The sequence below is a fragment of the Formica exsecta genome, unplaced genomic scaffold (genome assembly GCF_003651465.1).
Source record: "Formica exsecta isolate Colony F162 unplaced genomic scaffold, ASM365146v1 scaffold72, whole genome shotgun sequence".
NCBI classification, from domain to species: domain Eukaryota; kingdom Metazoa; phylum Arthropoda; class Insecta; order Hymenoptera; family Formicidae; genus Formica; species Formica exsecta.
In genome coordinates this window covers 1,229,875-1,256,687 of record NW_021853485.1, presented here as the reverse complement: position 1 = coordinate 1,256,687, position 26,813 = coordinate 1,229,875, and the positions used below count along the sequence as shown (strand labels likewise).

Genomic DNA, 26,813 nt, shown 5'->3' with positions numbered 1-26,813 from the left:
AACAATTATTTGTTTTTTTCTTTACACTAATTGATTTGTCTCATTATTCTGTACATAAAAGTATTACGGTAAGATTATCAAAAACTGAATATTTTACGAGATATTTTATTTTTTATATCAAAATATGTTAGATTAAGATATAAAATAACTCAAAAAGTACTTAATGAAAAAATACTTTATTATAGTGTTTTGGAAAGCTCTCGACGTAAGCTATAAGAACATGCAATAAAAAATGGGGGGTTCCATTTAAGAAAACGTCGATCACATTGATCTCACCTTGAAAAGGTCACTCAATGTCAAATCCATATTTTTATCATGTGGCCCCCTCCGAACCCTACAACTTTTGTTTGAAACATCTTTTTCGACAAAGCTTACTTTCCGAGATATTTTACAGTTTCAAGTTAAAAAACTCACCCTGTATATTATATTATTATTCTATTTTTATATCATTATTTTTTTCTGCAATATTTGTTTTTCGTTTCGGGATAAAAAATGAATCCCAAAATGCAATTTTGCATGCTTGAGGCTATTATGAAAATTTTATTATGTATTATATCATCTCGATGAAGAGAAGTTTGAAACATTTCGCTAACAAGAGCAATATATGAAGATGAAAGTAATATTTATTAATAACTCTCGGTGTGCTTATAACACGTAATTATTATTCTTCTCTTTATACACACATACATACACACATATCAGCTTTCAGGTTTAATTCCTTCACAAATTTTGTATCAATATTTTTTATTTGACATGTTATATGATATTAAATATTTATCTTTAATATAATTTAATTAATAAGTTGTATTTTCTCGAAAAAAGTCCGTAGGTGTGCGAAAAGGTCTTTTTTTATAATTGCTAAACTTTATCGTTTCAAACGCAAAATAAAAAGTATGTATAAAATGCCAGTAGTAGAAAGTATTTTAATAAAATATTTTTTTGATGAAGTTTTTAATAAAAAATATTTACAATTTTCATGCGTCAACATTTGTATCGTAAATGCTATGGTAGCCTGTTAATCAAAATACATCAAGCGCGCTAAAAAAATCAATATAAATTATAATCACTGAACTGACGTCTCTTTCAAAAGTAAAATATCGCGCGTGCGCCTCCGTAATTATTTATATGCGTGACTAAATTTGAATTTCTGCTACATATTATCAGCTTTATTAGTGAAATCGGCTTAAGATCCTTGTAGTACCGACTCATGCGGATAAAAGGAGCGAAACACGAAGTTATAATTTTGTCGATACAAAATTTCTTCGCGCGTGTAATCGCGTGCAAGCTTATATTCTCGTCATCTTTGCGAGCGTTAATATCCCCTTCCGTTTTCGCGAACTTTGCGAGCGTCTTCCAAGTTTCGAGGCGAAACTTACGCATAGGGACGGGTCGCGAAACGAACTTCCGGAATCTTCTCTAGACAGAGCCCGGAGAGAGATAAATACCTTTTTCGCTGTTATTTTCGACCGTAAGGGGGCATACGCCCGGAAATTCGAATCTGAAAACATAGGGGAACTACGTGTTTGAAATGCTGAATAATTTCGTATTCATTTTGCGTATCAATATCATAATTTTGCGTTACTGATTCCAAATTTCCGATATTTGTTAATGTCCGTTTTTCAAATTTTTAATCTTTTTGATTTTTTTGTAATAAACAGTTTTATATTTTTAAAGCCTCTACTGTTTTATTTGTACTTATAAAAACTAAATGTGTATAATACAAATTGTTAAGTGAAGTAATAATCAAATGTATTTAAAAATTTTATTTAATATGAAAATAATATTCCTCTACTATAACAGTAATGCAATAAATAATAAATAATAATGCATTAATATTATTGGTGTTATAATAATTTATTAGTAATATATATAAAAAATAATAATACATAATTTACTAACAAATATAATATTACAACATTTTGTAAAAGTATATTTTAATTCTCTTCTGTCTCGAAATTCTTTCATAAGAGCAATATCCGAGAAATATTTAGATGAAAAAAAAAAAAACGCCGGTCTGACAATGAAATGAGAAGGTTAACGCGAAATCGATACATAGACATGCTGCGCACGATGTATCGCTCGTGTTTTGGGGATGATGCCAAAATGTGTGTCGCCGTAGCAGCCATTAGGCCGCTGTCCTCGTAAGGCGCGCGTTCGTGTACCTCGTATGTAAACACGTTGCAGTCTATGCACTATGCAGTCGCAGTTAAGAGGGGAAGTAACGGGAGGAGAGACTACGAGAGACTACGTTACAACAGCGGAGCGAGACGAGAACGGAGAGCGTTTAGCGAGGATGCGTCGCCGCGAGTGATGCACAGGATGGTGCTAATGAGACTCGTTTATACGCTTCGAACAATGTACACTTTGTCGATAGAGAGAAAGAGAGAGAGAGAGTATAGTTACACAATGCAAAAGCTCTTAACGGTCTGTACTTTCCTCCGTATTGATCATCTATCGCGTTATCGTTATCCTTTGATGAAAACCGATTCTTTTACGCTATGCGGAAACTGCTCCAGGACATCTCTCTTTGTTAAATTAAAATCTGTTTGCGAAATAAATATCTTTATCGGATATTTAGTCTCATATATTCATCGATGTTATTTTCATTTTACAATAGCCGCGAAGAAATATGGTGATACATACGTGTGTTTAATTGATACGCCCTGTAAACCATATCCATGATTCCATAATTGAGAATCTTCTCAAGCCCCTACAATTGAATTAACGTTAAAATTACGTCATTTCCTAAATTATCTCTCGTCATCGTGCGCTTTCGCTGTTAAGGGGATTAAAGTCAGATGGAACTTGAGCGGGGCAGTTAACGTTTACGGACCAAGTCGTTTTTTGAGATGGTTGGTTATCTCTCTCGAGATATCTTTCCCTCTCAGCGAATTTCGCCGGCAAAATTCCAAATTGCCATCGCTGTCGCCATCGTCGTCACGGCTAGCGTCCGACGTCGTTTCGTGCGATGAAACGATGGGGGGATCCCGATGAGTCAGACGGAATCACATCAAGTCGGAAAGGTCGGTGCAAGAGAGCGAATGAGATGAGGAAAATTACGTATCCTTTTTCAGCTTGCGAATCGATGGAACGGGATTTCTTCCGAATTTACGACATTGTGTACTTGCAACATCAATGCATAGTCCAGGATTGAATCTTATCGTCCTACATTCACCAGATATTATTTGCCATTCTCTTTTGTCCCTCTAATGAGACCGCGTCTGAGATGTATACGCGAACGAGAGCTTTTGGAATTTATCGCCACTGTGGCGTCTTGCTAAAAATACCTCTTAAAGCTGACAGAGAGCGGAAAGCTTTTCGCAGTTAGGAAATAATCCGTAAATTTTGTTGAAACGAATTTCCTACAGTGTTTTATCTATGCGACGCGCACGCGCGCATTAAATCTAATAAATTATTAAATAAAATAAACAAAATTATATGCGAATAAAGTATCTATATCAATAAATTAATATGTGCGTAATTTGTTATAAAGTCGTTTTATATTTTATTGTAGCATATATAAGTAAACAGAAAAATTTAATCAATATTGAAATAATTATGTACGAAACTTGATATATACTTTTATTACAATATTTTATATTTTCATTTATTTTTATTTATTCCGATTAAAAGACATTATTATTTAAATCAAAATTGTTTAAAGGTACATATATTCATAAACTTTTATATAAATTTTAATATCTCTCTCCCTTTTATTTAAATTTAAAACACGTGTAGACTTGCAAGAGAGCAACTATATGCGATTTTCTGAGAAACTATGTACGATCGTCTGACCAAGCGCGGTTTGCATCACTTACGGCGAGCACTATTCGCTCTGACCACAATTACGGCTATACTACTTAAGTAGAGTGTGTCCGGCATAACATGTATGTCGACCTCGACTTAAATTAGCTACTTTTATCAACAATGCAATCGAGCGCTTTTTTTCTTATTATTCTTTTAACGAGCGTGTTTTTTCTATTAAATATGAAATTCATTTTGATACTATCAATTTGATAAAACATCTCGATGATTTCGCTCAGTATGATAATCTTTTAATATTTCTTATTTCTTTATTATATGCTATATGTACTATAATGACAAAGATATATTAGGATCCATGAATAATTAATTAAATCTAATTTAATTAAAAATATTGCAATACATATTAAATAATATTAAATACATAAATAATATTAACCACATATAAGAATTCTTATATTAAAAATAAGTCTTAAATCATTCCATTTTATGTAGAAAATAGTGTGAACTATTTTTGAAAGATGTAAATGTCAAAATAAAATAAATTTTAAATTTGGATCGTTCTTTCAAAATATTCGAAATAACTCTTCTAAAATAAACGGTTTGTGAGATCTTGCGACAAAATATTTCGTATTTTCAAAACATGAATAAATTTGACAAAGTTTAAGTCAAATGCTGACTCTGACGTGTATGTTTTTCCGCAGGTGGAGGAGATCCGCGAAATGATAGATAGGATCCAGACGAATGTGGAAGATGTGAAGAAAAAGCACAGCGCCATTCTCTCCGCGCCGCAGACCGACGAAAGTGAGTTTAATTTATCATCTTGTATTACTTATCCTACTTCTTGTCCAAACACGTGCATACTACCAACATTCTCGCGAATACTATCAACGAGCTCGGTTGCGTCCCGAGGATAAAAAGCGAGATCGCGTTCAGCGTGAAAATGATCTTTTCCGGAAATTTATCGTTGGTATTCAACGGCCGATTTGAGGATTAAATCGAACGACAACCAGCTTGTTCAAATATTAGCGCGTCGTATACATTAATAATAACGCCTCTGTTTACTTTACGTGATTATTTACCTCGATTATCTTGTCGCTATTATATCGCAATCAATCGCTCTCGGTGAGTTCTGTTACACGGCACCCTTAATCGGGTTTAATAACATCCGTAGTTGTGAAACTGGCCAATCACAGCTATTCCTCTGAAGAATGGAATGACTGTGATTGGCCAGCCTTAGAACTACGGATGTTATTAAACCCGATTAAGGGTGCCGTGTAACAGAACTCACCGAGAGCGATTGATTGCGATATAATAGCGACATATATATATATATATTCACTCTCTCGGAGATATCGATCGTTAGAAGCGAAGAAAATGTTTGGGTCGGTCATCCGAGATGAATCAACACTTCGTTTCCAGGTTAACCGTTGATCCTTCGCGAAACTTCTCCGTCGGAGGCTTGCTGGGAGTCAAATTCAAATTTGCTCACTGTACATAATTCAGGAACTTATCCGTCTTTCCCGGGGTCGATTTACTCGACACCGGCGCGCTTTCACGTCGGTTGGTTGCCCTCGTTCCTCGCTGGAATACTTACATCCCGCTCATCCGGACGTCGGGTCCCTTGAATATTTCATTCGCCCGCAAACGCATGCGTTACTTGCCAAAAACCATTCACCGAACACACATTGCTCCGAAATCCGATATTCCAGAATGACATTTTATTATTGGAGCACGGAATGACTTGCGACGGAATCGTTCGAGCTCCAAATATATCGTTGCATTTCGAACACTGTTGAGAAATTCAAGATTTATCGAATTTCAAATGTGTATATTGTAGGATTTAGAAATTTCTGATATATAATTAAAAACAATTTTATCTGATACAATTTAGCACGATTAATTTAACCGCAACTCGAGAAATGAATTAAATAACGATTCTTATATATAAACTTTAGCGCGAATGTGGTAAGGATTGATTCGATGAGAAAGATTGATAAAAACTTGTTAACAGACGTTGAAAAGATTTTGGCGAAATAATTTCACCGAAGGATGTTCCGTTTATAATTACTCTCTGCGTATAATTACTCATTGCGAGATAAATCATTCGAAGAATCCGACGTATCGGCAGTTTCACGCCGATGATAATCGAGTCTCGATATTCCGATGAGCCACCGTCGAATTCAATAGCGGGAAGCGGGAAATGCAATGCAGGGGATCGGTTAAGTTTGAAAAGTGGCTGGCGGAGAGTAGAGGGTAAAAGGGGGAGGAGTGGTTTAGCATGGCCAGGGTAGCTCGCGAGAGGGTAAGCGGGTGGGTGGCAGACACGAGAGGTACGGCAGAGAGAAAGAGAGAGAGAGAGAGAGAGAGCAAGAGAGGGATATACACCGGTGATAATCGTCCTTGCCCTGATTGCCATTGTAGCTGCCAGCCGGCTGGGGTTGGATTGTCATTTCTTACACCTTCATCCCCTCGCACGCTGCGGCTTCTAACTCTTTGTTGATATGAATCGAATGCCAACGGATTTGCCGCGGATTAATCGTTAATAGTACTCCCGCGAACTTCGCTTTCCAGGATGTCTTCCTAGGAAAGATTACGAAGATGTCCTTTACGTCTTCTAACGTAATTAGATTCTGGAGCACTTTCTGAGAAAAAGAAAAAATCTATATAAATTGCAAATTTATAAGAATTTAATTTTGCAACCATTTCGATTTATGTGTAACCGATAATTCATGGATGTAGATGGAGACTTTACTTTAAAAATCTATGTGTTAATTTCCCGGATATTTAGCTATCATTGATAATGTGTACATTATTACAAAATCTGGTAATATTTTAAGAAACGATCGATTAAAGCTATACTCATTTTTTTAAGATTTAAATATTGGTAGATATAATAATTTATTTTGTCATATATGTACATATAACAATATAGAGATCATAACACAGAATATAACTCATTTGTAATTGCAAAGTTTTGATATTAAGCTACAAAAAAAATATTAATATCAGAACACACGTCACAGAAAGAGAGAAGGAGAATTATTTTGCGCGCTAATTTATATGAAAATCCGGACAAACGGCGGAAATGCAATGCGTTTCTATCTAGCTTGTCCATAATTTCGAGCAAGTAGATTAACCTGTCGCAACCGAGGAGGATTAAGTAATATCTCATTCGAGAGCAATGGCTGTTAATTACTATTAATATCACGACTTTGCGCATCAAAATTTCGCGGTGATTCAGCCTGGTTTCAATTATTATATGTATGTACTGCGCGTAATCTTACTCCGTCAACGTAATACGTCTATGTATACGTCGTATCGGTTTATTGTCGTAATAGTAGGACACGCGCGTATTTCCATAGCTATCCATTTTGCTCGGTCTCTTTTCAGCTTCGCTCTTTTGCTTGCCTGAGAAGTTTTGACGGCGAGGCAGCTAAGCCCTAGAAAGAGAGATACGTCAAAGAAGTTTCTCTCCCTCCGTGTGTATTACACGTATAAACATGTATGTGTCTCCAGACACTTACGTTTATTGCAACTTTTCGCAACGTAACTTAGTCGGAGCTTAAATGAAATTGCGGCTGGGAAATGAGAACGCGTAGATAAAACGCGTGTATCATCGGATAAACATCGAAATCCAATTTGCAGCTCTACTCCCGATACACACAATTACGCACAGAAATGTGTCAATTTGTTTATAATAGTGGCTTTCGCGCAGATTGCTACGAAGACTTTTTTTTTTATAGCGCAAATGAATAGGATTATTTCGCGAGACGATGGGAGAGATCTTATGGTAACTGGAAATCGAGTCTCTTTCTCTCCGAAGACTCTAAGCTTAGTTTTTATTTTTATGCAGTTTTTATTTCTTTTTTTATCTCTATTTAGATCGCGTACTCCAAAGTAAAGAGGTATCTATTGCACGTCTCTTTTTTTCTACTCGATACAAATATAAATATATAAAATATATAAAATTATAAATAAAAATTTAAGCGTGAGCGAAAAACAAAAATACATCATAATAACAGGAGATTATAATTTTATTATTAACACAAAAATGATATGTAAAAAACGTTTTTTCTTTAAAATATCGCACAGCTGTTTTTTACGAATTAAATTATTTCCTTCAACGCTGTTGCGAGAATTTTTCAACTCTGTTAGCGAAAATCGCTCGTCGAGAAATACACGAAACTGTTCGTAGCGCGGTCGATACGTGAACGAGATGAAGATAATCGAGCCTCGTGCACGTCGATATTGTCATCGTTCGCGACGATCCGATAGAGAAACGGGTTAAACGGTTTTGAAAACTGTGTCGAATGCCTCGTTAGAGGAAAGAGGATAGAGGCGAGAGAGCGCGCGCGCGGATTACAAACGATAATGACGACCCTGTGGAATCGGTGTTACGCATTTGTTACGGCGGATGGTTCGATAATCGATCTTTCCCACGTCACTTACGCGCTCGGGGCCGCGAAACGCAATGGTCGTCGTTACCGGAACTCCTCTATAATTTGCACGAAATTATTCGCGCGTTCGAATCGCCGCCGCGTCCATATTTCCGCAATGCTAATGATAATATTCGTTAAATATCGCATTACGCGCATTGTGCGCTTCCGGCAAACGATGATTTTGATTAGTAGCCCGCGTCTCTCCTAATTTCGCCATCCAGTTCGTTGATTAACCTCGGGAGACATGCGTTTGCAATATTTATTATTCCTCTTTCTACGACAATCATATCGATATTACATGCCACACGCAATTATTTATATTTGTAGCAAAACTTTTGTATATATTTTAGCGAATATTATTACATATTTCTCTCCAATAAAAGCTCCAATTAAACGGTTTTATTATTCATGGGCCATTTAGGTGGAAAAAACAACTGCTGGTAATTATTGCAACTTTTGTAAAAAGTAAGCAAGAAATTATTCAAATAGTGTGCGAGAAGCGCAAATTTTCATATAATTCTCGCGTGAAATAATCATGTTACGTTTGTGAGAATAAAAAGTTCAAAATATACCTGCGATGTAAAGAGATTAAATCGTTCCCGAGCAATCATCGTCTCGCACAGCCCCGTTTCCGGCGCATAATTAACCGACTCTTTCTCACGACGTGCATTCCTAAGGAGTCATCGTCCCGACTGCGTTCGTTTCGACGAAGTTGCACGATTATGTAAATAAAAATAAGAGAGAAAAAGAAATAAAAAGTAAATCTCGGACACGCGCCATCGAACGATGTACGCTCCGTGTGTGCTGATGTTACAGCATCGGCATAGACGCGCACCACCTGCCGACGCTGCTAAATAATATATTACGAGAATAGTCCTGCGCTAAAAATAGCCTGAAAAGTCAGTGCGATGGAGAGGCACTCGAGTTACCTCGACGCCGCTCATCGATCCTATCTCGTAACTGCCAGCTGCTGTGTATCAGCGGCAACGGATGAGAGCGTTTCTAAGCCGGCAGCAACCGCGCGAAAAAACGGACCTTTACGTCGAGATTCATTTAGACGGAACGATTCTTGACACGAGGGCCGATTGTGAACGTGCCCTCGCCAAACTATCGTCCGGTTCATGTAACATGATTTCCCTGAGTTTGTACGTACTCGTCGATAGAGACCGTAAATACACCGTGTCAATTACACCGTGCTAAACAAAAATTTAATACGTTAACGCATTTATTCCGAATAGCGTTACTGAGTATAATGTATAATTTAAAAAGAAAAAGATTTTTTTTTTTTTATATATTGTGAGTTTTTTTTTCTCGCGATAAATGGAGCGAACGAAATCTCCGTTTCTTATCGCACATGTATCGCCAGATGCGCTCGTTTAATCCTCATCTTCTGTTTGACATTACACTAAACCGATTAAATCAGCCAATGGATTTTCTTCGGAGTAAAATAGGTTTAGTCGGCTAGGGTTAACGTAACCTGCAACAGGTTGACGTTGATGGATAGCAGGGCTTAGTGACTGTTGTATATCCCTTTACAAGCCTTTTCCAGAGTACTCTCATTCTCCAATTTACTTTATTGAAAAATCGAATTGCTAGAGAACGAAACAAGATACTTTAACATCTGATTAGAATGTCATATTAAAAATGTTTGTATCAGAATATCGTTATATTTTATATTTTTTTAGCCATTATTACATACTCTGTAATATATAATTATACGTGTATATATGCCTTTCAATTACTAAACAAATATTGAAAACGTATCTTGCGAATATATTACAACAGTAATTCTCCCTGCTGTCATTTACATATAAAAAAATAATATAATGTATCACAAAATTGATATAGTAATATGTCAGAGAGAATTTTGTCTTTTGATATATACGTACATCTCAAATATGTTCCTTTATTATCATATATTTAAATATATTCCTAGAGTACGAAACAAGACGAATTTCACGAACATTGACATGAAACAACATGAACGTTTGACATAGAAACTGAATATCCAATATACACGTATATTTGGCTAGAAATGGATTTTAACATCGATACGTTTGGAACATTTGGAACGGAATGGCTATCATCTTGCGTCGAACATTTGTGCTGATATGACACCATTACACCTCGCTGTCTGTCAACATGGCAGATCCAGGCGCGACAGTTATATCGCATACGACAAATTGCCGTGTCAAGCTCAGACGGATAATTCATGCTCGACGCCACCGGGTTGATCCTGGCACGACCTCCTGGAGGACTCGGTTTAATCTTGTGTACGAGAAAATTGCACGCTATTCCAACATGTTACGTACGTGGAGGAATTCACGGGGGATTCGCCCACTTGTAAAAAACGTTAAATCTATTTGACGGGAATTTCTCTTCTAAAGTATTGCAAAATGAGACGCTTCACGATATGATGCAATTTCTTCCACGTATTTATCAATCTGCGATATAGTAACGGTTAGAATATAAAATTTATATATTTAATATATTAGAGTATGTTTTTTTGATTTACAAATAATCAATAAATTGCTTTTCAGCATTCGATATAAAAGATATCGGTTATGATATAATTTATGAAATGATAAAGTTTATTTTTTTATAGTTACATATATACAATTATACAGAATTATTGAATAATAAATATGCATAGAGAGGAAGAATTCTTTTTCTCGCCGAAAATTATCTCGAAACGTGTGACGTGTAAATATTAGAATTTCGGTAGTATGAGTGCATATTTATATCAATTTTTGGACAAATAAATTTTCAGAAACTTTTGAACGCATGCAGGACACGTATGAAATACTACTATGAGAAACTGCAATGTACATTTCGTCCGTTTTTTATTTTCACGACATATCGCGGCAAATGTTGGTCGTGTCTGCATTTTTATTCGGGAATGTAAATTTTCCGTTTACGTTTTACCGGCGCGACGTGTTACAATCGAAGTGAAAGGCGGGCATATCGAAAAGACAGAATTGGAATTCACGGTGAGTTGTGTCGCGATCAATTAGAAGGGAACAATTTATGTTTTTTCCATTGCACTACGTGTGCGCTTCGTGCGTGAATTTAAGAGAAAGAAAATAAATTGAAAATTTAAATAACTGCATTGCATAGCGTTACAACTCGTAAGTGTTTAAATTCCGAAGAGTAATTTCTTCTAATTTTTAAATTCTTCTTTCTAATTTTTAAATGTGAAAAAATGTGTCGATACGTACAATCGCCGAAAAAGTGTAATTGATCACGCGACATTTTTTCGTTGCACAAATTATATTCTTAGAAAATGCGGCAGGTATTTTCTTTTCGCCTTAGGAAACAGCTATTCGCAGGCATATGCATATTCAAAGGCAGCTTATTATATTTCCCGGCAAGGGTGCTCGAGCTTCTCTCGCATATGGAGGAAACGAAGTTTGCCATAGGGTTGAAGTACGGGGCGCGCCGACAAAAGAATCGTTTTAACGTGTGACACGGAGCGACATTGTAATTTTTTTATCAGACATTTTACATGAGAGCTCCATATGCCGCGCACAAATGCGTCGCGTCGACATTTTGCGCGACGGGAGAATTTCATTTTCCAGCGAATGTCGCTCGCATGCCGAGACGAACGGAAATTCTCCCCTGAAATTCCCCGCTTCGATCGAAAACTTTTGAGGGGTTCCGTAGTTAGGCTTTTATACATCGACAAACTGTCGCTCCGAAGAGTAAGGTGCTGGCGACGTAATTAATCTTTAACCCCTTTAGGAAAGAGAGAGTTACGACATTGCCTCCAAAACCGGTTCCCCTTCATCGTGCTTTAATCTTAGGTAAATAATGTTCATTGTTGTATCTCGTGCGTTGGTATGTGAAAGTAATCGAGGTGATAAAATTATTTATCTTGGATTAAAATTTCTACGACAGATTTAATGACTTTTCTTTTCGCGAAATTTTAATGGAACACGTGTGTCTCTTAGCTTTCGATTAACATCCGAGATTAAATTTATATGTAAATACAAATTCTGTTAATTTACAAAGTTTACTTAAAATTACATCAAGCATGAACTTTTGTGACGTGTGTTTATCTTTTGTGTAGTTTAATAATACTAGGATATATACCCACTTACACATACAATTGTTGGTAATTTTATTGTAAAACTATATATATATATATATATATATATATTGATGCATTTATTCATATTTTTATTAAAAAAGATTGGTCGAAGAAATGGATCTGTCGAAGAAAAGAATTTCTTGTAGACATGTGAGATAGCTTATATAAAATTTGACAGATGCAATACGTAACGGATTTGCGATCGATTTCGCAGCTTTTTGAAAATTTGTGCGGTAAAAATCGCAGGAGAAAAACGCGAGATAGATTTGTCAACGGCTGTCACAATAACGAGCAAATCGATACGTCCGAAATCGAACACGCCATAAAGCAAAAGCGCATTCCTCGGCAAAAGCATTTTGCTGATCCCATAATATGTGGTCATAAAACGGTAAAATATGTTCCATGTCGCGAAAAATAAGGAAATATATTTCTCTTTTTGAGTCATTTCTATAAACGCAAGACGCGCTCTCTCTTTCTCCTTTTTGTTTTCTATGCTTTTGATATCCAGCGTATCGATTTCCGCTCGTGATGTCTGATTAGCGTTTCGAGATAGTTACGGAGATCTGATTGATCGACTTCTTTTTTTACCACTATCCCCGACAAGAAATTGACTTTTGCCATTGGCATCCGCTACACCGACCGGAACTGATCATCTCTCGACCATTGACAGAAACGAGATCGAATTATCTACAAGATGTAATTGCCTTATTTGAGTCTCACGAAAACGGAGAAAAAGAATCGAGATACTTTCAAAGGATAGCACGACATACCGAAGAAAAAGAAATGATAAAAGAGAATTTTTTTCATTAATTAATGCCATGAGCTGCAAAACAATATCTTGCACATATACTTTGTTTTTAATTCTTTCTTTTTTTTTTTGCATCTCTACCGTTATAACATTACAGTTTTATAAATGCGGCGCCGCGATTACTGGAATTTTTTGTTAACCAAGTTTATTAATTTAGCCACGACGCTGGTTTCTACCGAGAAATGTAACTCGGTATGCAAATGAGAATGTCTCTCGCGCAAATGTGTACACCTGCAGACGCGCATTTGCAACGTAACAATAACCGTCGCGTTCGTTCCGCGGAATTCAGCCAAGGTTGTAACGAGCGACTGGCAGCTCGAGCTAATTTGCGTGCGACGTGAACGAAGTTTACCTTCGCGCACAATTAGGTCGTCCTCCTCGTTGGAGTGAGGCTCCAACTTGGGCACAATGTTGGGTGGAACATATGCAAGGGCTGCCGGCGCTGCTCATATCATCGTCGAGCGTATAATAATTGAAATGCCTGTTATCGATATGTGTTTTGCGGTCCTATGCGACACGAGCGTGGGAAGACCAGGAGGCTAAAAATAGTCTCTCTCTCGTGTCGTCGAAAAAATATCGAGTGTGATATTCAATCCCTCTGACGCGCGTGCAATCTAATTTTCATCGTGGTTGATCAATTTACACATCTTACTTATATGATTAAAATAAAGTTGGGCTCGATCATGTTGGACAAGTTCATCATCTTATAAGATCCATCTTGTGAATATGATGTTATGCGTCTAAAATTGTCGACTTTTCTTTCACGTTCAATTTAGGATAATTTTTATCTTAAATTTGATATGATTGATAATTTTTATTTTAAATTTTTATTCTGTTTTATGAAATATAATCTGTAGCAAAAAGTAATAAAAGGAATTCTCTCTCAGCAAATAGATATATTGCTTAATACATGAAATTATTATTATCTACATGCCGAATATTGATCTTTTTTAATGAAAGCGATCCATATGTCCAATAAACAGTAAAATCATTGATATAATTTTGTAGGAACGAGATCGATCAGTCGGCGCAAATTTCAAACTGAATTGCAAACGCCGTGGTTTTGAGAGATGAGAAAACAGTATAGCTCTCTCAATCTCACGCGCGGCTGCAATTTCGGATAGATGGATGAAAATATAAACGGAGAGGGTCTCGTGGGATTACGTAGTGTCGTCATAGTCGTGCAGGCACATCTCTCCGATCGTCTCTCGCCTGAAAAAAAAAAAAAAAATTTCTTCGGATCGACTAGGGTGTTCATTCGCGATAGAGTCGTTCTTTTGGCGGTTATCGCGGTCTTACAGGAGGTACGCTCGCGTTAAGAATAATCTAAACGACCTCGTAAAAACACTCGAGAGGAAGATGTCACACGTTGATTTCGAGCTATTGGCGAATAACGGCGTTTTCAAATAGAAAAAACGTTTTTGTATTGTTCCTTGTGGGGATTTATTTATAAAAAAATTTTAGTTTTTATCGGTGACATAGACGGACTTGGTTTTTCTTATTTTAGAAATGAAAGTTTGATCGCAATAATTGGACAAAATGAAAATTTTTATACATAATCAATTTTCATGCTTGATTATTTTGATAATTATATTTCGGAAGAAAACATATTACATCTTTCTTTGAAACCAATGGTAACTGATAATAAAAGATAAATTCTTTACAATAATGTACAGTAAAGAAGATAAGTGAAGAGAATTACTCCTCAAGCTAGTTCACTCGAAGAGAATTATGTTCGACGTTTAATAAAATTGAAAAAAAAATTACAAGCTACTAATCAAATAAGCAGTTGATAAATTCAATCGATAAATATTGCTCGCAGCTAGAAGAATTGAATGTTGCAATTCTGGATAAAAGACTAGAATTAGCTAATAAGAAATGTTTCCTTGACACAATACAAGACTTTGTGTTTCTTTTTGAGCATTTGGCAAAAATTGTTATGTTTTGTTCGTTTGTTGTGTTTATCAAATATTACACTTTCGGATTTTCGCTCATTTTTGTCTTTACGAAAAATTTTCTCAACAAAAATTCTGTATTATTTGATGACATAAAAAATTACAATACATTCAGCAGTTCTCAGATTTAATAAATCTAACAAGTTCTAGAAGGATAAAAAAAATCTTTTAGTGACACAAGGGTGTTGAATACGACGCATGTATAACCGGAAAAAAAAAATATATATATAAAGATATCATCTTTAAATATTATCCAAAAATCCGCACGAACTATCTAAAACTAGATAATCCAATAAAATTTTCACGGCCATTAATACGCTGAAAATTAGATCCAGAGGAATTTAATTACTAAAAGAGAGTTAATGGTTAATTATTATTAAAAGGGAAGAAAAAAACGATTTATTCTGTTATATTTTTTATTAAATATATTTTTTATCAATTTCTCTCTCTCTCTCTCCCTCTCTCTCTCTCTTTGTTTATGATCGCTGATAACATTCTAGGATATATTAGGATAAGCTGAAATTTTTTCTTTTCTTATTAAGTATATACATTACAAAATATATTTAATTAATTTACTCCCCCAATTTTTGTCGAGATATATGTATATACCAGCATGCTTGGTTCGATGATTTTTTCCGAAAATGTCAATTTGTCAGTCAACTTAAGAAGGTTAGATCGTGAATTTAAAGCCGTTTTGATATCGTTCGCCGTCTCTTTTTCTTTCCTTCGAGTTGATCGTCAATACGACAGAAAAGATATGAACGAAAAATGTCGAGCTGTCTCGATAGAAATGGCACAATCTCGGCTTCGTTGGTCTCGCGACGTTATATAACACCATCGATAGACGGGAAATGTTTTACCATTTTGCTCGTTCCGACGTATCGTCACCGTTGATATCTGCGATAATAGTCGATTCGCACATCGAATCGGTATTGATCGTTCTCGCTATTTAACTGATAATATATATAGCTTGTGGAGGAGGGGAGAGGATATTGATCGAAAAAAAATTCTACTTATTCTTTGCATATTTCGATGCATTAGCGTTTATTTCGTGGCGTTTAAATAATCAATCGTGTCTGCGCTTATGCACTCACGCGCAAAGCATTCGGAATGTTAACATTAATCCTTTGAAATGTCGAACGGTAATTAGGAACATTTAATTAAATTTAATCTCTTTCAATAATAATCAATAAAAAGATGGAAGATTATCGTTTGATATGCCTCGTCTATGTATTATTTGATATCACAATCTAAAAAAAATTTAGGCATGACATTATTCATTGATTATGGATAACTAAATACTAAAAGAGATATAAATTTGATTTTAGGATAAATATTTTTTTACAACATATTAATTCCGGATTATAGTTTTTCGAAATTTTGCATACTGTTAAATGTTGAGAAGAATGACATGTTTGAATAACATGTGAATGACAATGTATCTTTTGAATTGGATTTTAGACTAATAATAAGATTATATACGATTTAATTCCAATTCACACAGTTCCGTGAAACGGGAAAAATATATTTTATAAAATTTTGATTCTCTCTTAAATCCGGATAGAGAATACAAAAAAATGTCAGACTTTAAAATCAAAATCAGTTCTGATTCAATTGTGATTTAGTTTTACGAAAATGGGGAAATTTAGTCTATAAATTTTAATTGATCTCCAAAGAGAGGAGAGAGATTACCCGCTACAATATATATTTACTAAGGAAAATGTCATGGGAGCGAAAGAAAAAAGAACACTCAGGGAAGATGTCTGCGAGAATCAAAACGAACGAGAAGTTTAGTCGCATCTGCGTAGGCGGATGCGTGGGTGTACGGAAGCATGTGCAGAAAGGGTGGAAAGTGTGATATTACGAAATTGAATGGAGGAGTCCTCTGTAAATATCTGAGGAGGGGGAGGCGGGGAAGAGTTCATCAAGCTACGCATGATTTACTAATGCGTGTGCTGACCGAATTACAAACTCGTATGGCGAATTGATCCGCGCGGATCGGTTGTAAATTTTACATTTTTTGAACGCAAAATAATTTATCGAAATTTCGAGAGAGGAAAATAGTATTTTTGCAATTGAAGAAGCAGATTTATAAAAGCACCGCAGATTATGAAAGAGATTAACAAAACAGAATAACTAAAACGAACTGGAATATATTTATATTTTGTTTCGCGAATTCGCCTGTTTTAAAGAATTGATCTGCCAAATGTGCGGAAAATCGATTTTCTTTATAAAATCAAAGAACGCAATTTGAAGTTGCTGTTTTTGTTACTTGGAGTTGGAATGGTTGCTGAGTGTATTTGATAGCGAACTTCAAAAACAACTTGGAAACTTCGCGGAAATCAGGCTAACAAACACAAGTGTGCCCAAACAGTGTGTAATTACGTACTACAGGCAGAGATATTTATTTCACTATATATTCGCTATATATATTAAATAATTGTGTAATGTCTTTTTATTATTCTATTTTGATATAATTTTGTCCAACAAAGAATTAGAATTAATTTTGTGAGCGTGCTTGCCAGTGATAATATTTGATATCTTATATCAGGGGGAGATGTTTCATTATATAAAGATTTTGTGAATTATATTTATAATTTAATATTTCTTTTACAAAACATGGTTTTTAATATTTTTTGTTTATTTATGAGTTTTATAATAATGTACATCAGCCTTTTACAAACAAAAAAAATCATTATTAGATACGTGTATAGATTTCTTTTATGCACAACCTTTCAAAAGATTGGCTTTCCGCATGTATTTTACATTCTCCTGTTCCTGTTTAATAGAAAGAAAGATTGATACACTCTCGGTACTCATGCAAAATACATTTATACGTTGGTAAAAGTATCACTTTGTATCTTACGAATTCTGACTCTTGTCGATAAATCCATCTAGATTTTATTATTCGTCTGCCTATTCTTAGACCGGTACGCCAGCGAATTTTCTTCCGTCTTTCCGAGAGAAGATAACCCATTGTAGTTGCATGGGAAAAAGAAAAGACATTGATCATCGGCTTTCCGAAGGCGAGAAATTGTGTTTCTCGACTTTGCCTCCGTCTCTCAGCATGGAGATGACAAAACAGCATCGTTTGCACTTCTCTCAAATGCAATTTTCAGAAAAGAATATAAAAAGAAGCGCCGCGCAAAAATCAACGACTGATGTCCGTTTACAGACTCCATCCCCTGGAGCTATAGGGAAAAGAACTGTTGATATATACAGGAGTTTCTTACGTATGCCGTTTACAAGTTTAATCGTAAATTTTTATTAAAACTCACAAATGCTTTTTTTCCACGAATTAAACTTTAAGAATAAAATAGTAATTTTTTAATTACAAGTTTAAGAGAAATATTAATAATTAAGTATTTAACAAAATTTTAATTCTACAATTTGCAATTGTAACTGATTTTATCTCTCACTTTTTAAACGCTAGGGAGTAGCGTGAACCATCACTTTTGATACCCCAATTTATTCCTTGGCCTTGACACTTGTTGCCACGAGCGACCCTCCATGCTTTTTTCCGCTGCGTTGTACGAATTTGTTCATTCGACAAACAAAAAAAAAAAAGAGGGAGAGGAACTAGGGGATTTCGAGAGGCCGGTCTCTCTCGGTCGAGCAAGTCGCATTAGGTTGAATTAGCTGCCAGCCAACTGTTGCTGATTCGATGTCCTCGTCCTACGAGCCGGCTCCTCCAATTAAGCCTTACCTATGTATCCACTCCTCGTCGACCTCGTCGCCGATACCAGCTCCGGAAACTCCTGGGAAATAATCGAGGGAAGCGCCCGGGAAGAGAAAGAGAGAGAAATGGAGAAAGAGAGAAAGAGAGAAGTGGAAGGTCGGAGGTCGTCCATTCAGAAAGTCGGGCACGTAAACTCTACATTGAATGTCTTCCGGTTTATTCTAATCACGAGCGTGCAAAAAATAACGGAGCATTATCGAGCGATCGGATATCATCAATGAATTTGGAATGAGCGTGGGCTGTTACCTTGTCATAATGAGGAACGAGATGGTCCGGTTTCCATTTAATCTGCCTCGAATTACTTGCGTAAATAATCGGACGGAAAATAGATGGAAAATTGTGAATTAACTAAAATTGCTGATTCGATATCGAATCTGACGTATGCTTCTTTTAGAACACTCTGTGATCGAGATGAAAGTATTTAATATTTATCACCAATTATATTACTATGTACAGAGTTTCTTATTTTCTAATTAATCTACACAAATAAATAGTAATAAAATTATTAATAACAGAAAATATAAAACAATGCTTTAAATAAATTTTTTTTTATTGTAATAGAATCATGAAAGATTCTATGTACTTACTTCAATTTTCATCTCTAAAACATATTTTCATAATAATTTCTATTATTAATTCTATTTCGATGTGTTCTATACAAATGATCTCGATTTTTTTTTCTCGATTAATGATATTCCAATTTAAAAACAATTGCTAAAAATAATATGTTAGAAAATATGTATATTGTATAAAATAATGAATATAGTTTTTGTGTGCACGTGTTTTTCTTTATGACGAAGATCGATGTATTGAGATTTCAATCTTATGTCTTCCAGTTTCAATCGAAATCTCAAAATTTTCGGCTAGACGTCAAAAGGTCGCATACCAGACGGTCCTTGCGGTTAACGTAGGTGTTATCACGCGCGATACCGGAGATAGCGGTTGCAGATTATAGATTGTACGCGATATGTATTAAATCGCGTGGGTGACGACCTTGACTGAAATGACTGAAGGGGTGGCTGGTTAAGCTATCAGTCAGTCCGCTGTAGCTCGATTGTAAAAACGAATTACATCGCGAGAAAATATTCTCTCGTCCCCGCATTCGAGATTTATTATTCTCCCCTCGCTTTGATAATCTCTATTTGTTTCTCGCTCTCCCTTTCCCTCTCAAAAAAGGACAAATGCGCAGCTATAACCAATTATTTTAAACACAAATATACATTTAAAGATGCATTTATTTTGAACATATTACAGTTACAAATCTGTTTATATTTTTAACGAACACGGGTGGATTCGCTGAATAAATCCACTCTGTGTATAGAAAATAGCACAATAAATCACTAAATTAGCCAAATCGTTGAAGTTCTATTCATCGCAGACAATAACTAGAATCGTGTATTTAAAAGTGTACAAATTTTTTAAAATTCGAATCTACATGTAAATTTGTTTAATTTTGCATGTATAAAAATTTGATAATGATTTAAAATTAGGGAAAAGAATCTCTCTCTCTTTCTTTCTTTCTCTCTTTTAATCTTTTAATCAAAATCTTTTATATACTATTTAAATATGCGAATTAATTCAAATAATACCTGTCATTTTCTAATGTCGATTACATACATATATATTTTTTTTTTCAATGAGGGATACCTTTTAAATGCATCTAAAATATTTAATTTACCAGTAAAGTGGAAGATTCGTTGATTTTCAGAATATCTTTCAAATATTTTTTTATATTTATCTTTATTCTTTCGTCGAAATCCGTTAGAACTCCACTCGAGACACGAAGTCGTTTCGTTGGCATATTAGCCAATAAAATAGGTTGGCCGATCGTATGACTGTTTTTTGCGATAGTAAGTCAAAGATTGTGAGTGGTATCAAGTTTCGCGACCTTATGTAGCATTCTTACGTAGGATCGACACACAGGGTGACTGCCTCCTTGGGGTTGCGCTTGCTTCGCGAGCTTCGGTCAGACCAGTCGGTGAAATTCTCTCTGTCGCACTATCGATCCCGTTCTCGAAGTGGGCGAGCGGTCGTCTCGTCTCTTATTTCAAGGAGCTTTCCCTCTGTGTGTGCCATTCTCGGAGTGAACTTAATGCCTCCGCGCACAGCCTTCTGTGCATTTCGAGTTTGTCTCTTCTCGCTCATAGATACATCTATTTATGCTAGAGCAAGCTTTTCTCGAGGATCCGAGATACAATTTGAAATCAGAATTGTTTATGAGCATAATGAGCATAGCACAATTGCTTGCAGATGAGTACAGTTACAATAAAAGGTATTTAAGTTGCGTTCTAGAAATTATTTTAATCTAATAATATTTAATAATAATAATAATATTTCTCGATATTATAATTTAAGAAAAATTTATCTCTATATTGATCAACGAATTAATCAATATAAGATCGATTTCTCTGAAATTAAAATATCGAGATATTTTTTAATAATTTTTGAGATATAAATGATTGCAAATGGAGGGAACTTTTAGCGTATTATCCTTCCGATTCTAAAATTATCATCGTGAATTAGTAAACAAGATTGTAATTATATTGATTACATTTCATATGTTATATCAAATGCTAATATTAACGGATTCAAATATCAATGTATTGATATTATTATACACAAATATATTAATAGTTTTGAAAATGTTTATCAGTTAGTTCTCAAACTTAGATATATTATTTAAATCGAAACTAAATCCCAGAAAAGTATCTTTTCAATGACAATGGTCCACCAGCATCCCAACTTCGCATTCTTTCTACGAGCTTTGCGCATTTTCCATACTTAGGGGTTCAAAGTGGAATATCTCTCCAACAGTCAATGTGCAGAAGAGCGCATGAGTTTTTCGCTCTCGCAACGGAAAATCGTGTGTCGGCAAATAGGAGCGGAAGGATGATCCACGACAAGAGAGGGGCTCTCGCGCGCGCGTTTCTGCCCCTTTCTCTCTTTATTTATTTTTTCCCAGAGGGTAAAACTCCGGGGGAGAGAATCCGCGAGAGAGGTCCGCCTCTCTATGTCCGTTATCTATACTGCCTCGGTCACTTTTCCCGAGTAATCCCGTCGCGTAAGCATAAAGCATAAAGGGCTTCGTCGGTCGTGATAGTCGACAAAAGGGGGACGGGTCAGTCGTGAGAGCGGGTCGCAAACTTCTCCGGCTTTCAACCGATTTCCTTTCTCCCTTCGTTCTCTCTCTCTCTTTCTCTCTCGAGAGCGAATCCTCTTCACCTATATTCGACAATTAGGAGAAGATTTACATCTCTCTTTTTGCCACTGTGCTTACAAAGAACGTGAAAGCCTTTGTGTCAGCGATCTATGTGTTTTAGCACCGATCGTATCAAAATGCGATTTACACTCTCGCATAAAATGAAAATATACATTGCCATCAAAATGATTATAATTTGTATCTTATCGCGGATCTCTTTGTTTCTTTTTACGCGTATATTCAAAGCTCTTTTCATATTAAATTGAAAATTCAACTTTATTTTTATCACATTTCCTTTAACAAGCACTGATATATGAGTAGTTTAAGAAAATCGTATTTTTATTACGACTACCTTATATCGATTTTTATTCTCATATTTGCGCCTTTGATTGTTTTTACGGAAAGCTTCTCCTATAGTTTCTCTTCCTCTCTGCATTTTCTCAAGAAAGGCATATCGCCTCCAACTTGACACATTTCTCGACGATGAGTAAGTAGTCTCCTCGCTGTAAAGATTGGCTGATTCGAGAAATCGAACGACATCACCCCTTTTCCTTCCCTCCTTCAAGTACAAGACTGTGCTTTATTTAGGTCGGTAGATAGAACGACGGCACACCCTCCGTCCACTGATCCTGCGGGATTGAAATTCGCCGCCGGCAGAAAGGGAGGGTCTCTAAGAAAACGAAGGCTCGCTCTCGAGGGAGAGTAGGACGAGATTTCGAGCCATGAAGTCAGAAATTGATGCTGGATATCGAGGAAAATGAAAGAGGAGAAACGACAGTAGGCAGAGAAGAAGGAGAAAGAGAGAGGGGCATGACCGGCAGCTAATATGCGCTTACGTTCGACATCCTCGGGGAAACTCGGTTCAATTATTGACGCTCTAATGTATAACGTATATACGTTCCTTACACTCCGTCCCCTTACACCGCGTCATTCCTATTTAGACGATCGGCCCACGCAGCCACTGGGATTAATTCGGATGCGCGCGGAATCTCTATCATTCAGGATCTCTTTTATTATCGAAGCGGGGAATTATTAGGCTGGAAAATGTAATTCTCGGAACGAGAGAAGAGAGTAAATCGTGAATCGATTTTTAGGAATTCACCGTCGCGGAATGTCATCTCTCTGTGTTCGGAGTGCATTCAAATAATCCTCGCTTAAAGGAGCCGAAGGGAAACGTCGTATCCTTATGATGCATGTGTCGTTGGGCGAAGCCATATTTTACTCGTTTCGTTTGCATTAAAAAAAAATATGGAAGAAGAAAAATATTCGTGAAAATATTTAATGCAAAAGTTAACTGCATTTTACTATGATTCTTTTTTTTCTGGAATTTTCTATAAATATTATCTCTAATATTATCTCTAAAATAATAATGCGCGAATTCGTGCACATCAAATTTGATTTTTATGCATCTTTACTCACATGACTCTTATTATTATTAGTATTACATTAAATTAATTCAATTTTTCTGTGACGATTTTTATCAATATAAATTTCTTTTTTATTCAATGACTCGTTATCGCTGTTTCACGTTAAACTTGACGAGATAGAGATTGTTATCGTCCTTTGCGCCAGTATCCATGTGTATCCGATGACTAATAAACTATCGTTTTTATTTGTTTCACACGTAAATATGAATGGACGTCAATTTCCTGTTAATCACGACACTTTATTGATTAAAGCTGGACGTACGCGCGGTTTTGTTCTCTTCACCATTGATTGCCGACCACAATGCATTCAAAACCGCGATCTTGCGATCGCGTGCGACAATATACGACGATTGTTTTGTTGCGAGAAACAAATGAGATAACCCGTTCAGACGTATTTTGCAGTTTAAACGGGGAAAAATTCTCGAGGGAGGATCACTTCGCTCGCCGCGGTCCGGAATAAATCCTTTCTGGCGAACGGAATTAATTCGCGCGCTCGCGAACCTTCCTTCTCCTCTCGTGCTTCGAATCTTCTATTACCCGCCGTTGTCTCGCGCAGTACTATTGTCACCGCTTGCTTCCGCAATCCGGCACGTGACTCGTGTAATCCCGTTCCTTGGACGAACCAGAGAAATTATATTGTATCGCGCGAATAATGGCGGCGACTTACCGCACGATACGCTTGTTGCTCGCCGATGTACGACAATGCCACATTGTTAGACAAGGCTTGATTATATTACATATGCTATATAACTAGCGATATTATAAACGCGCTTTGGCGATGCAACTACCCCGCTACCCCGTTTACCGTATTCCGATTGCATTTTCGAGCGCAACAGGCGCATGCAACAATACAGCTTCGTTATAGAGCATAGTTTCCGTTAACGGTATAACGATCGTAACCATCCAATGATATGCGAATCTGTCGACAGACGATGCAGTTATCACATTTGAAGGAAATCTCGGTTGGACGAGAGCTTGTCGTAAAACGAGACGATATTCCGAAATGAACGTTGAATTTATTTCTGTTGACAATTGAAGATTTGACGCAAAATAAAATAATCGAAGCCAATAATACTAAAAGATTATATATATATGTTGAATGCGTACAAATTTATATTGTTCAAAATTAATTGGAGAGAATTCTTCGCGTATTTTTATTAAACGAATGAATAAATTAGAGAACAAAAGAGAGCTGTTTCGAAGATTTTTATTTTTGTCTCTCGCAGTCTCTTGGCAATAACGAGTGATCGACTTGTGGCAAAGGCTATGGTTTGTAAAAATTAAATTGTCGTGAAACTCAGGTTGTTGACCATTCTTGTATATCGGTATAACATTTTGTTTTTCACACACAGTGTCTTTTTACAAAATAAATTGAGATTCGGGAGATTAATAATTAATTTGATCGATTAAATGCTGTCTTTGCATCGTTAAGTGTTTTATTAAAATGTCGTCTTTCTGTAAACATTGAAAAATATACGACGGGGACGACGCTTTATAATCGCCACAAACCGCGTATCGGGAGAGAATTTTTCACTCTCTTTCCTTTTTCTTCGCTTCTTTAATACGCTGGCCTTTATTATATTTAAGGCGCGTCTCTCCCTACCGAGTTTAATAAGGTGGACGGGGGCGGTAAACCACATAATATAGGGTAGTCGATGGAATGTGACGGGGATTGGAGGCACAGCGGAAGCTGATCTGGGGCGGATTAAGTGGGTCATGGTACAGGAGAAGGATCGACCATGGATGGCGACACAGCGCGTTTGCCCCTGGGATTTTGTTGAAATATTCCGCACAAGCGGGAACAACCATCACATCCCGAAGCGAGCTATTTCCGTTCGAAAAATCGCATCGAACTTTACCAAGTACTTTAAATCATTCGTATGTGCGCAGAGTTGTTTGTACTTTTTTAAGGATTATTCCGAAAGCAGTTCTTATGTTTAAAGAGTTGAACATTGCAAAATAATCGATCTCTTATTTTCCCCTTCCTTGATGATTGTTATTGTATATTTTATTATATGTATCGTTATTATATTAATATAATATTAATATTTATAATAAATATTTATAATGTTTATAATAATATTAATATTTATATTTATATATAATATTAATATTTATTATATTAATATTCCCCCCTCTTCTGACGATTATTGTATATTATACATATTATTATTATTATTATATTATTTTACATTTTCTTTGCGTATCGAGTGATTAATCGTTATAATGTCTACTATCTCCGCTATCTCTCTCCAACTTTTAATGGTAATCTCCAGTTCGCGAATGATTACGGGGGTGAAATTAGCTGGATAGTCGACCGTTGCCGCCATTGCGTCATTAATATTGCAGATCTGGCAGAATCTAGGTCGGATCTTCGGGCAACTGGCGGAAAGTTTCCGCGCACGTGGACGATTTATCTTTTGCGACAAGCTTTTGCACCATGACCAACCGACGCGACATGAAAGTGCGGGTGACAATTTTGTTTACCTCGCTGATTATCGCAGCTCTCGATAACAGAAGTTATCGTCCATCGTTTTTCCGATATAATTACAAAAGGTACGAATACACGGGACCTTTAAATAAATATAAAGTAAATATGTATAATATCGACTTCTTCATCGTACTTGTATCGTACTTGTACAGGTAAATCAATCTGTGATAAAATTGAATGTTTGCGATTTATTGTAATCATCATAATTGTCTTCAAAACCAATATTCAGACTTAAATAATAGCGTAGTTTTTATCGCTCGCGAGAATTTCAATTTTCGGATTTGGATTGTTTTTTTCAAAATATCGTGTTCATCAATCTCGTTCGCTTGTCGCGCACAATGCGGAGGCTGGAAATTATTCGTCGCTCGCCGCGATAATCCGATTTGTTCTTGTCCGTGTCCCACGACTCACCTCGCTTTTACTTCTTCAGCGTGCTTTCGCGATACCATCCATCGCATCGGGAGCGTTTCCGTTCGATCGAGCCACGTTGCATTCGGGCGGCAAGCAGTTGACGAGCGTGGAGAAACGATTGAATTTCAGTCGACGAATTTGCGTTGTTGAACTTTCGACGTAAATCAAATATCCGTTCGACAGAAAGACGCATCTCGTCTACCTTTTGAACTTATAATGCTGGAATAACATTCATAAAACTAGCATGTGCGTAATGATTTCTGGATTTTTATTTTGTGTACGTATATGTGCGTGCATAGAGATTTTTGTAAAATTAATTTACAGATTTTATAAAAAAAAGTCTAATTTTTCTAAAAAGCGTCAAATTTTTGTATAAAGCGACATTTTATAAAAAGCCTAAATTTACAAAAAATCTGCAAAAAATATATATATTGTATAATTCAGATAATTATATATATCGTTTTAAATATTCTTATATATATATATATA

The 26,813-nt window shown here is 36.0% G+C and overlaps 1 protein-coding gene across 5 annotated transcripts in view; it reads left to right on the top strand.

Annotated features, from left to right (window-relative positions):
- LOC115243563 (syntaxin-1A) overlaps positions 1-26,813 on the top strand; it is a 72,642-nt gene that overhangs the window by 14,561 nt on the left and 31,268 nt on the right. For all 5 annotated transcript variants that reach the window (XM_029820679.1, XM_029820681.1, XM_029820682.1 and 2 more), the window contains exon 3: positions 4,467-4,566. In XM_029820679.1, the coding sequence (XP_029676539.1) occupies positions 4,467-4,566 (100 nt within the window). The remainder of the gene's footprint in view (positions 1-4,466; positions 4,567-26,813) is intronic.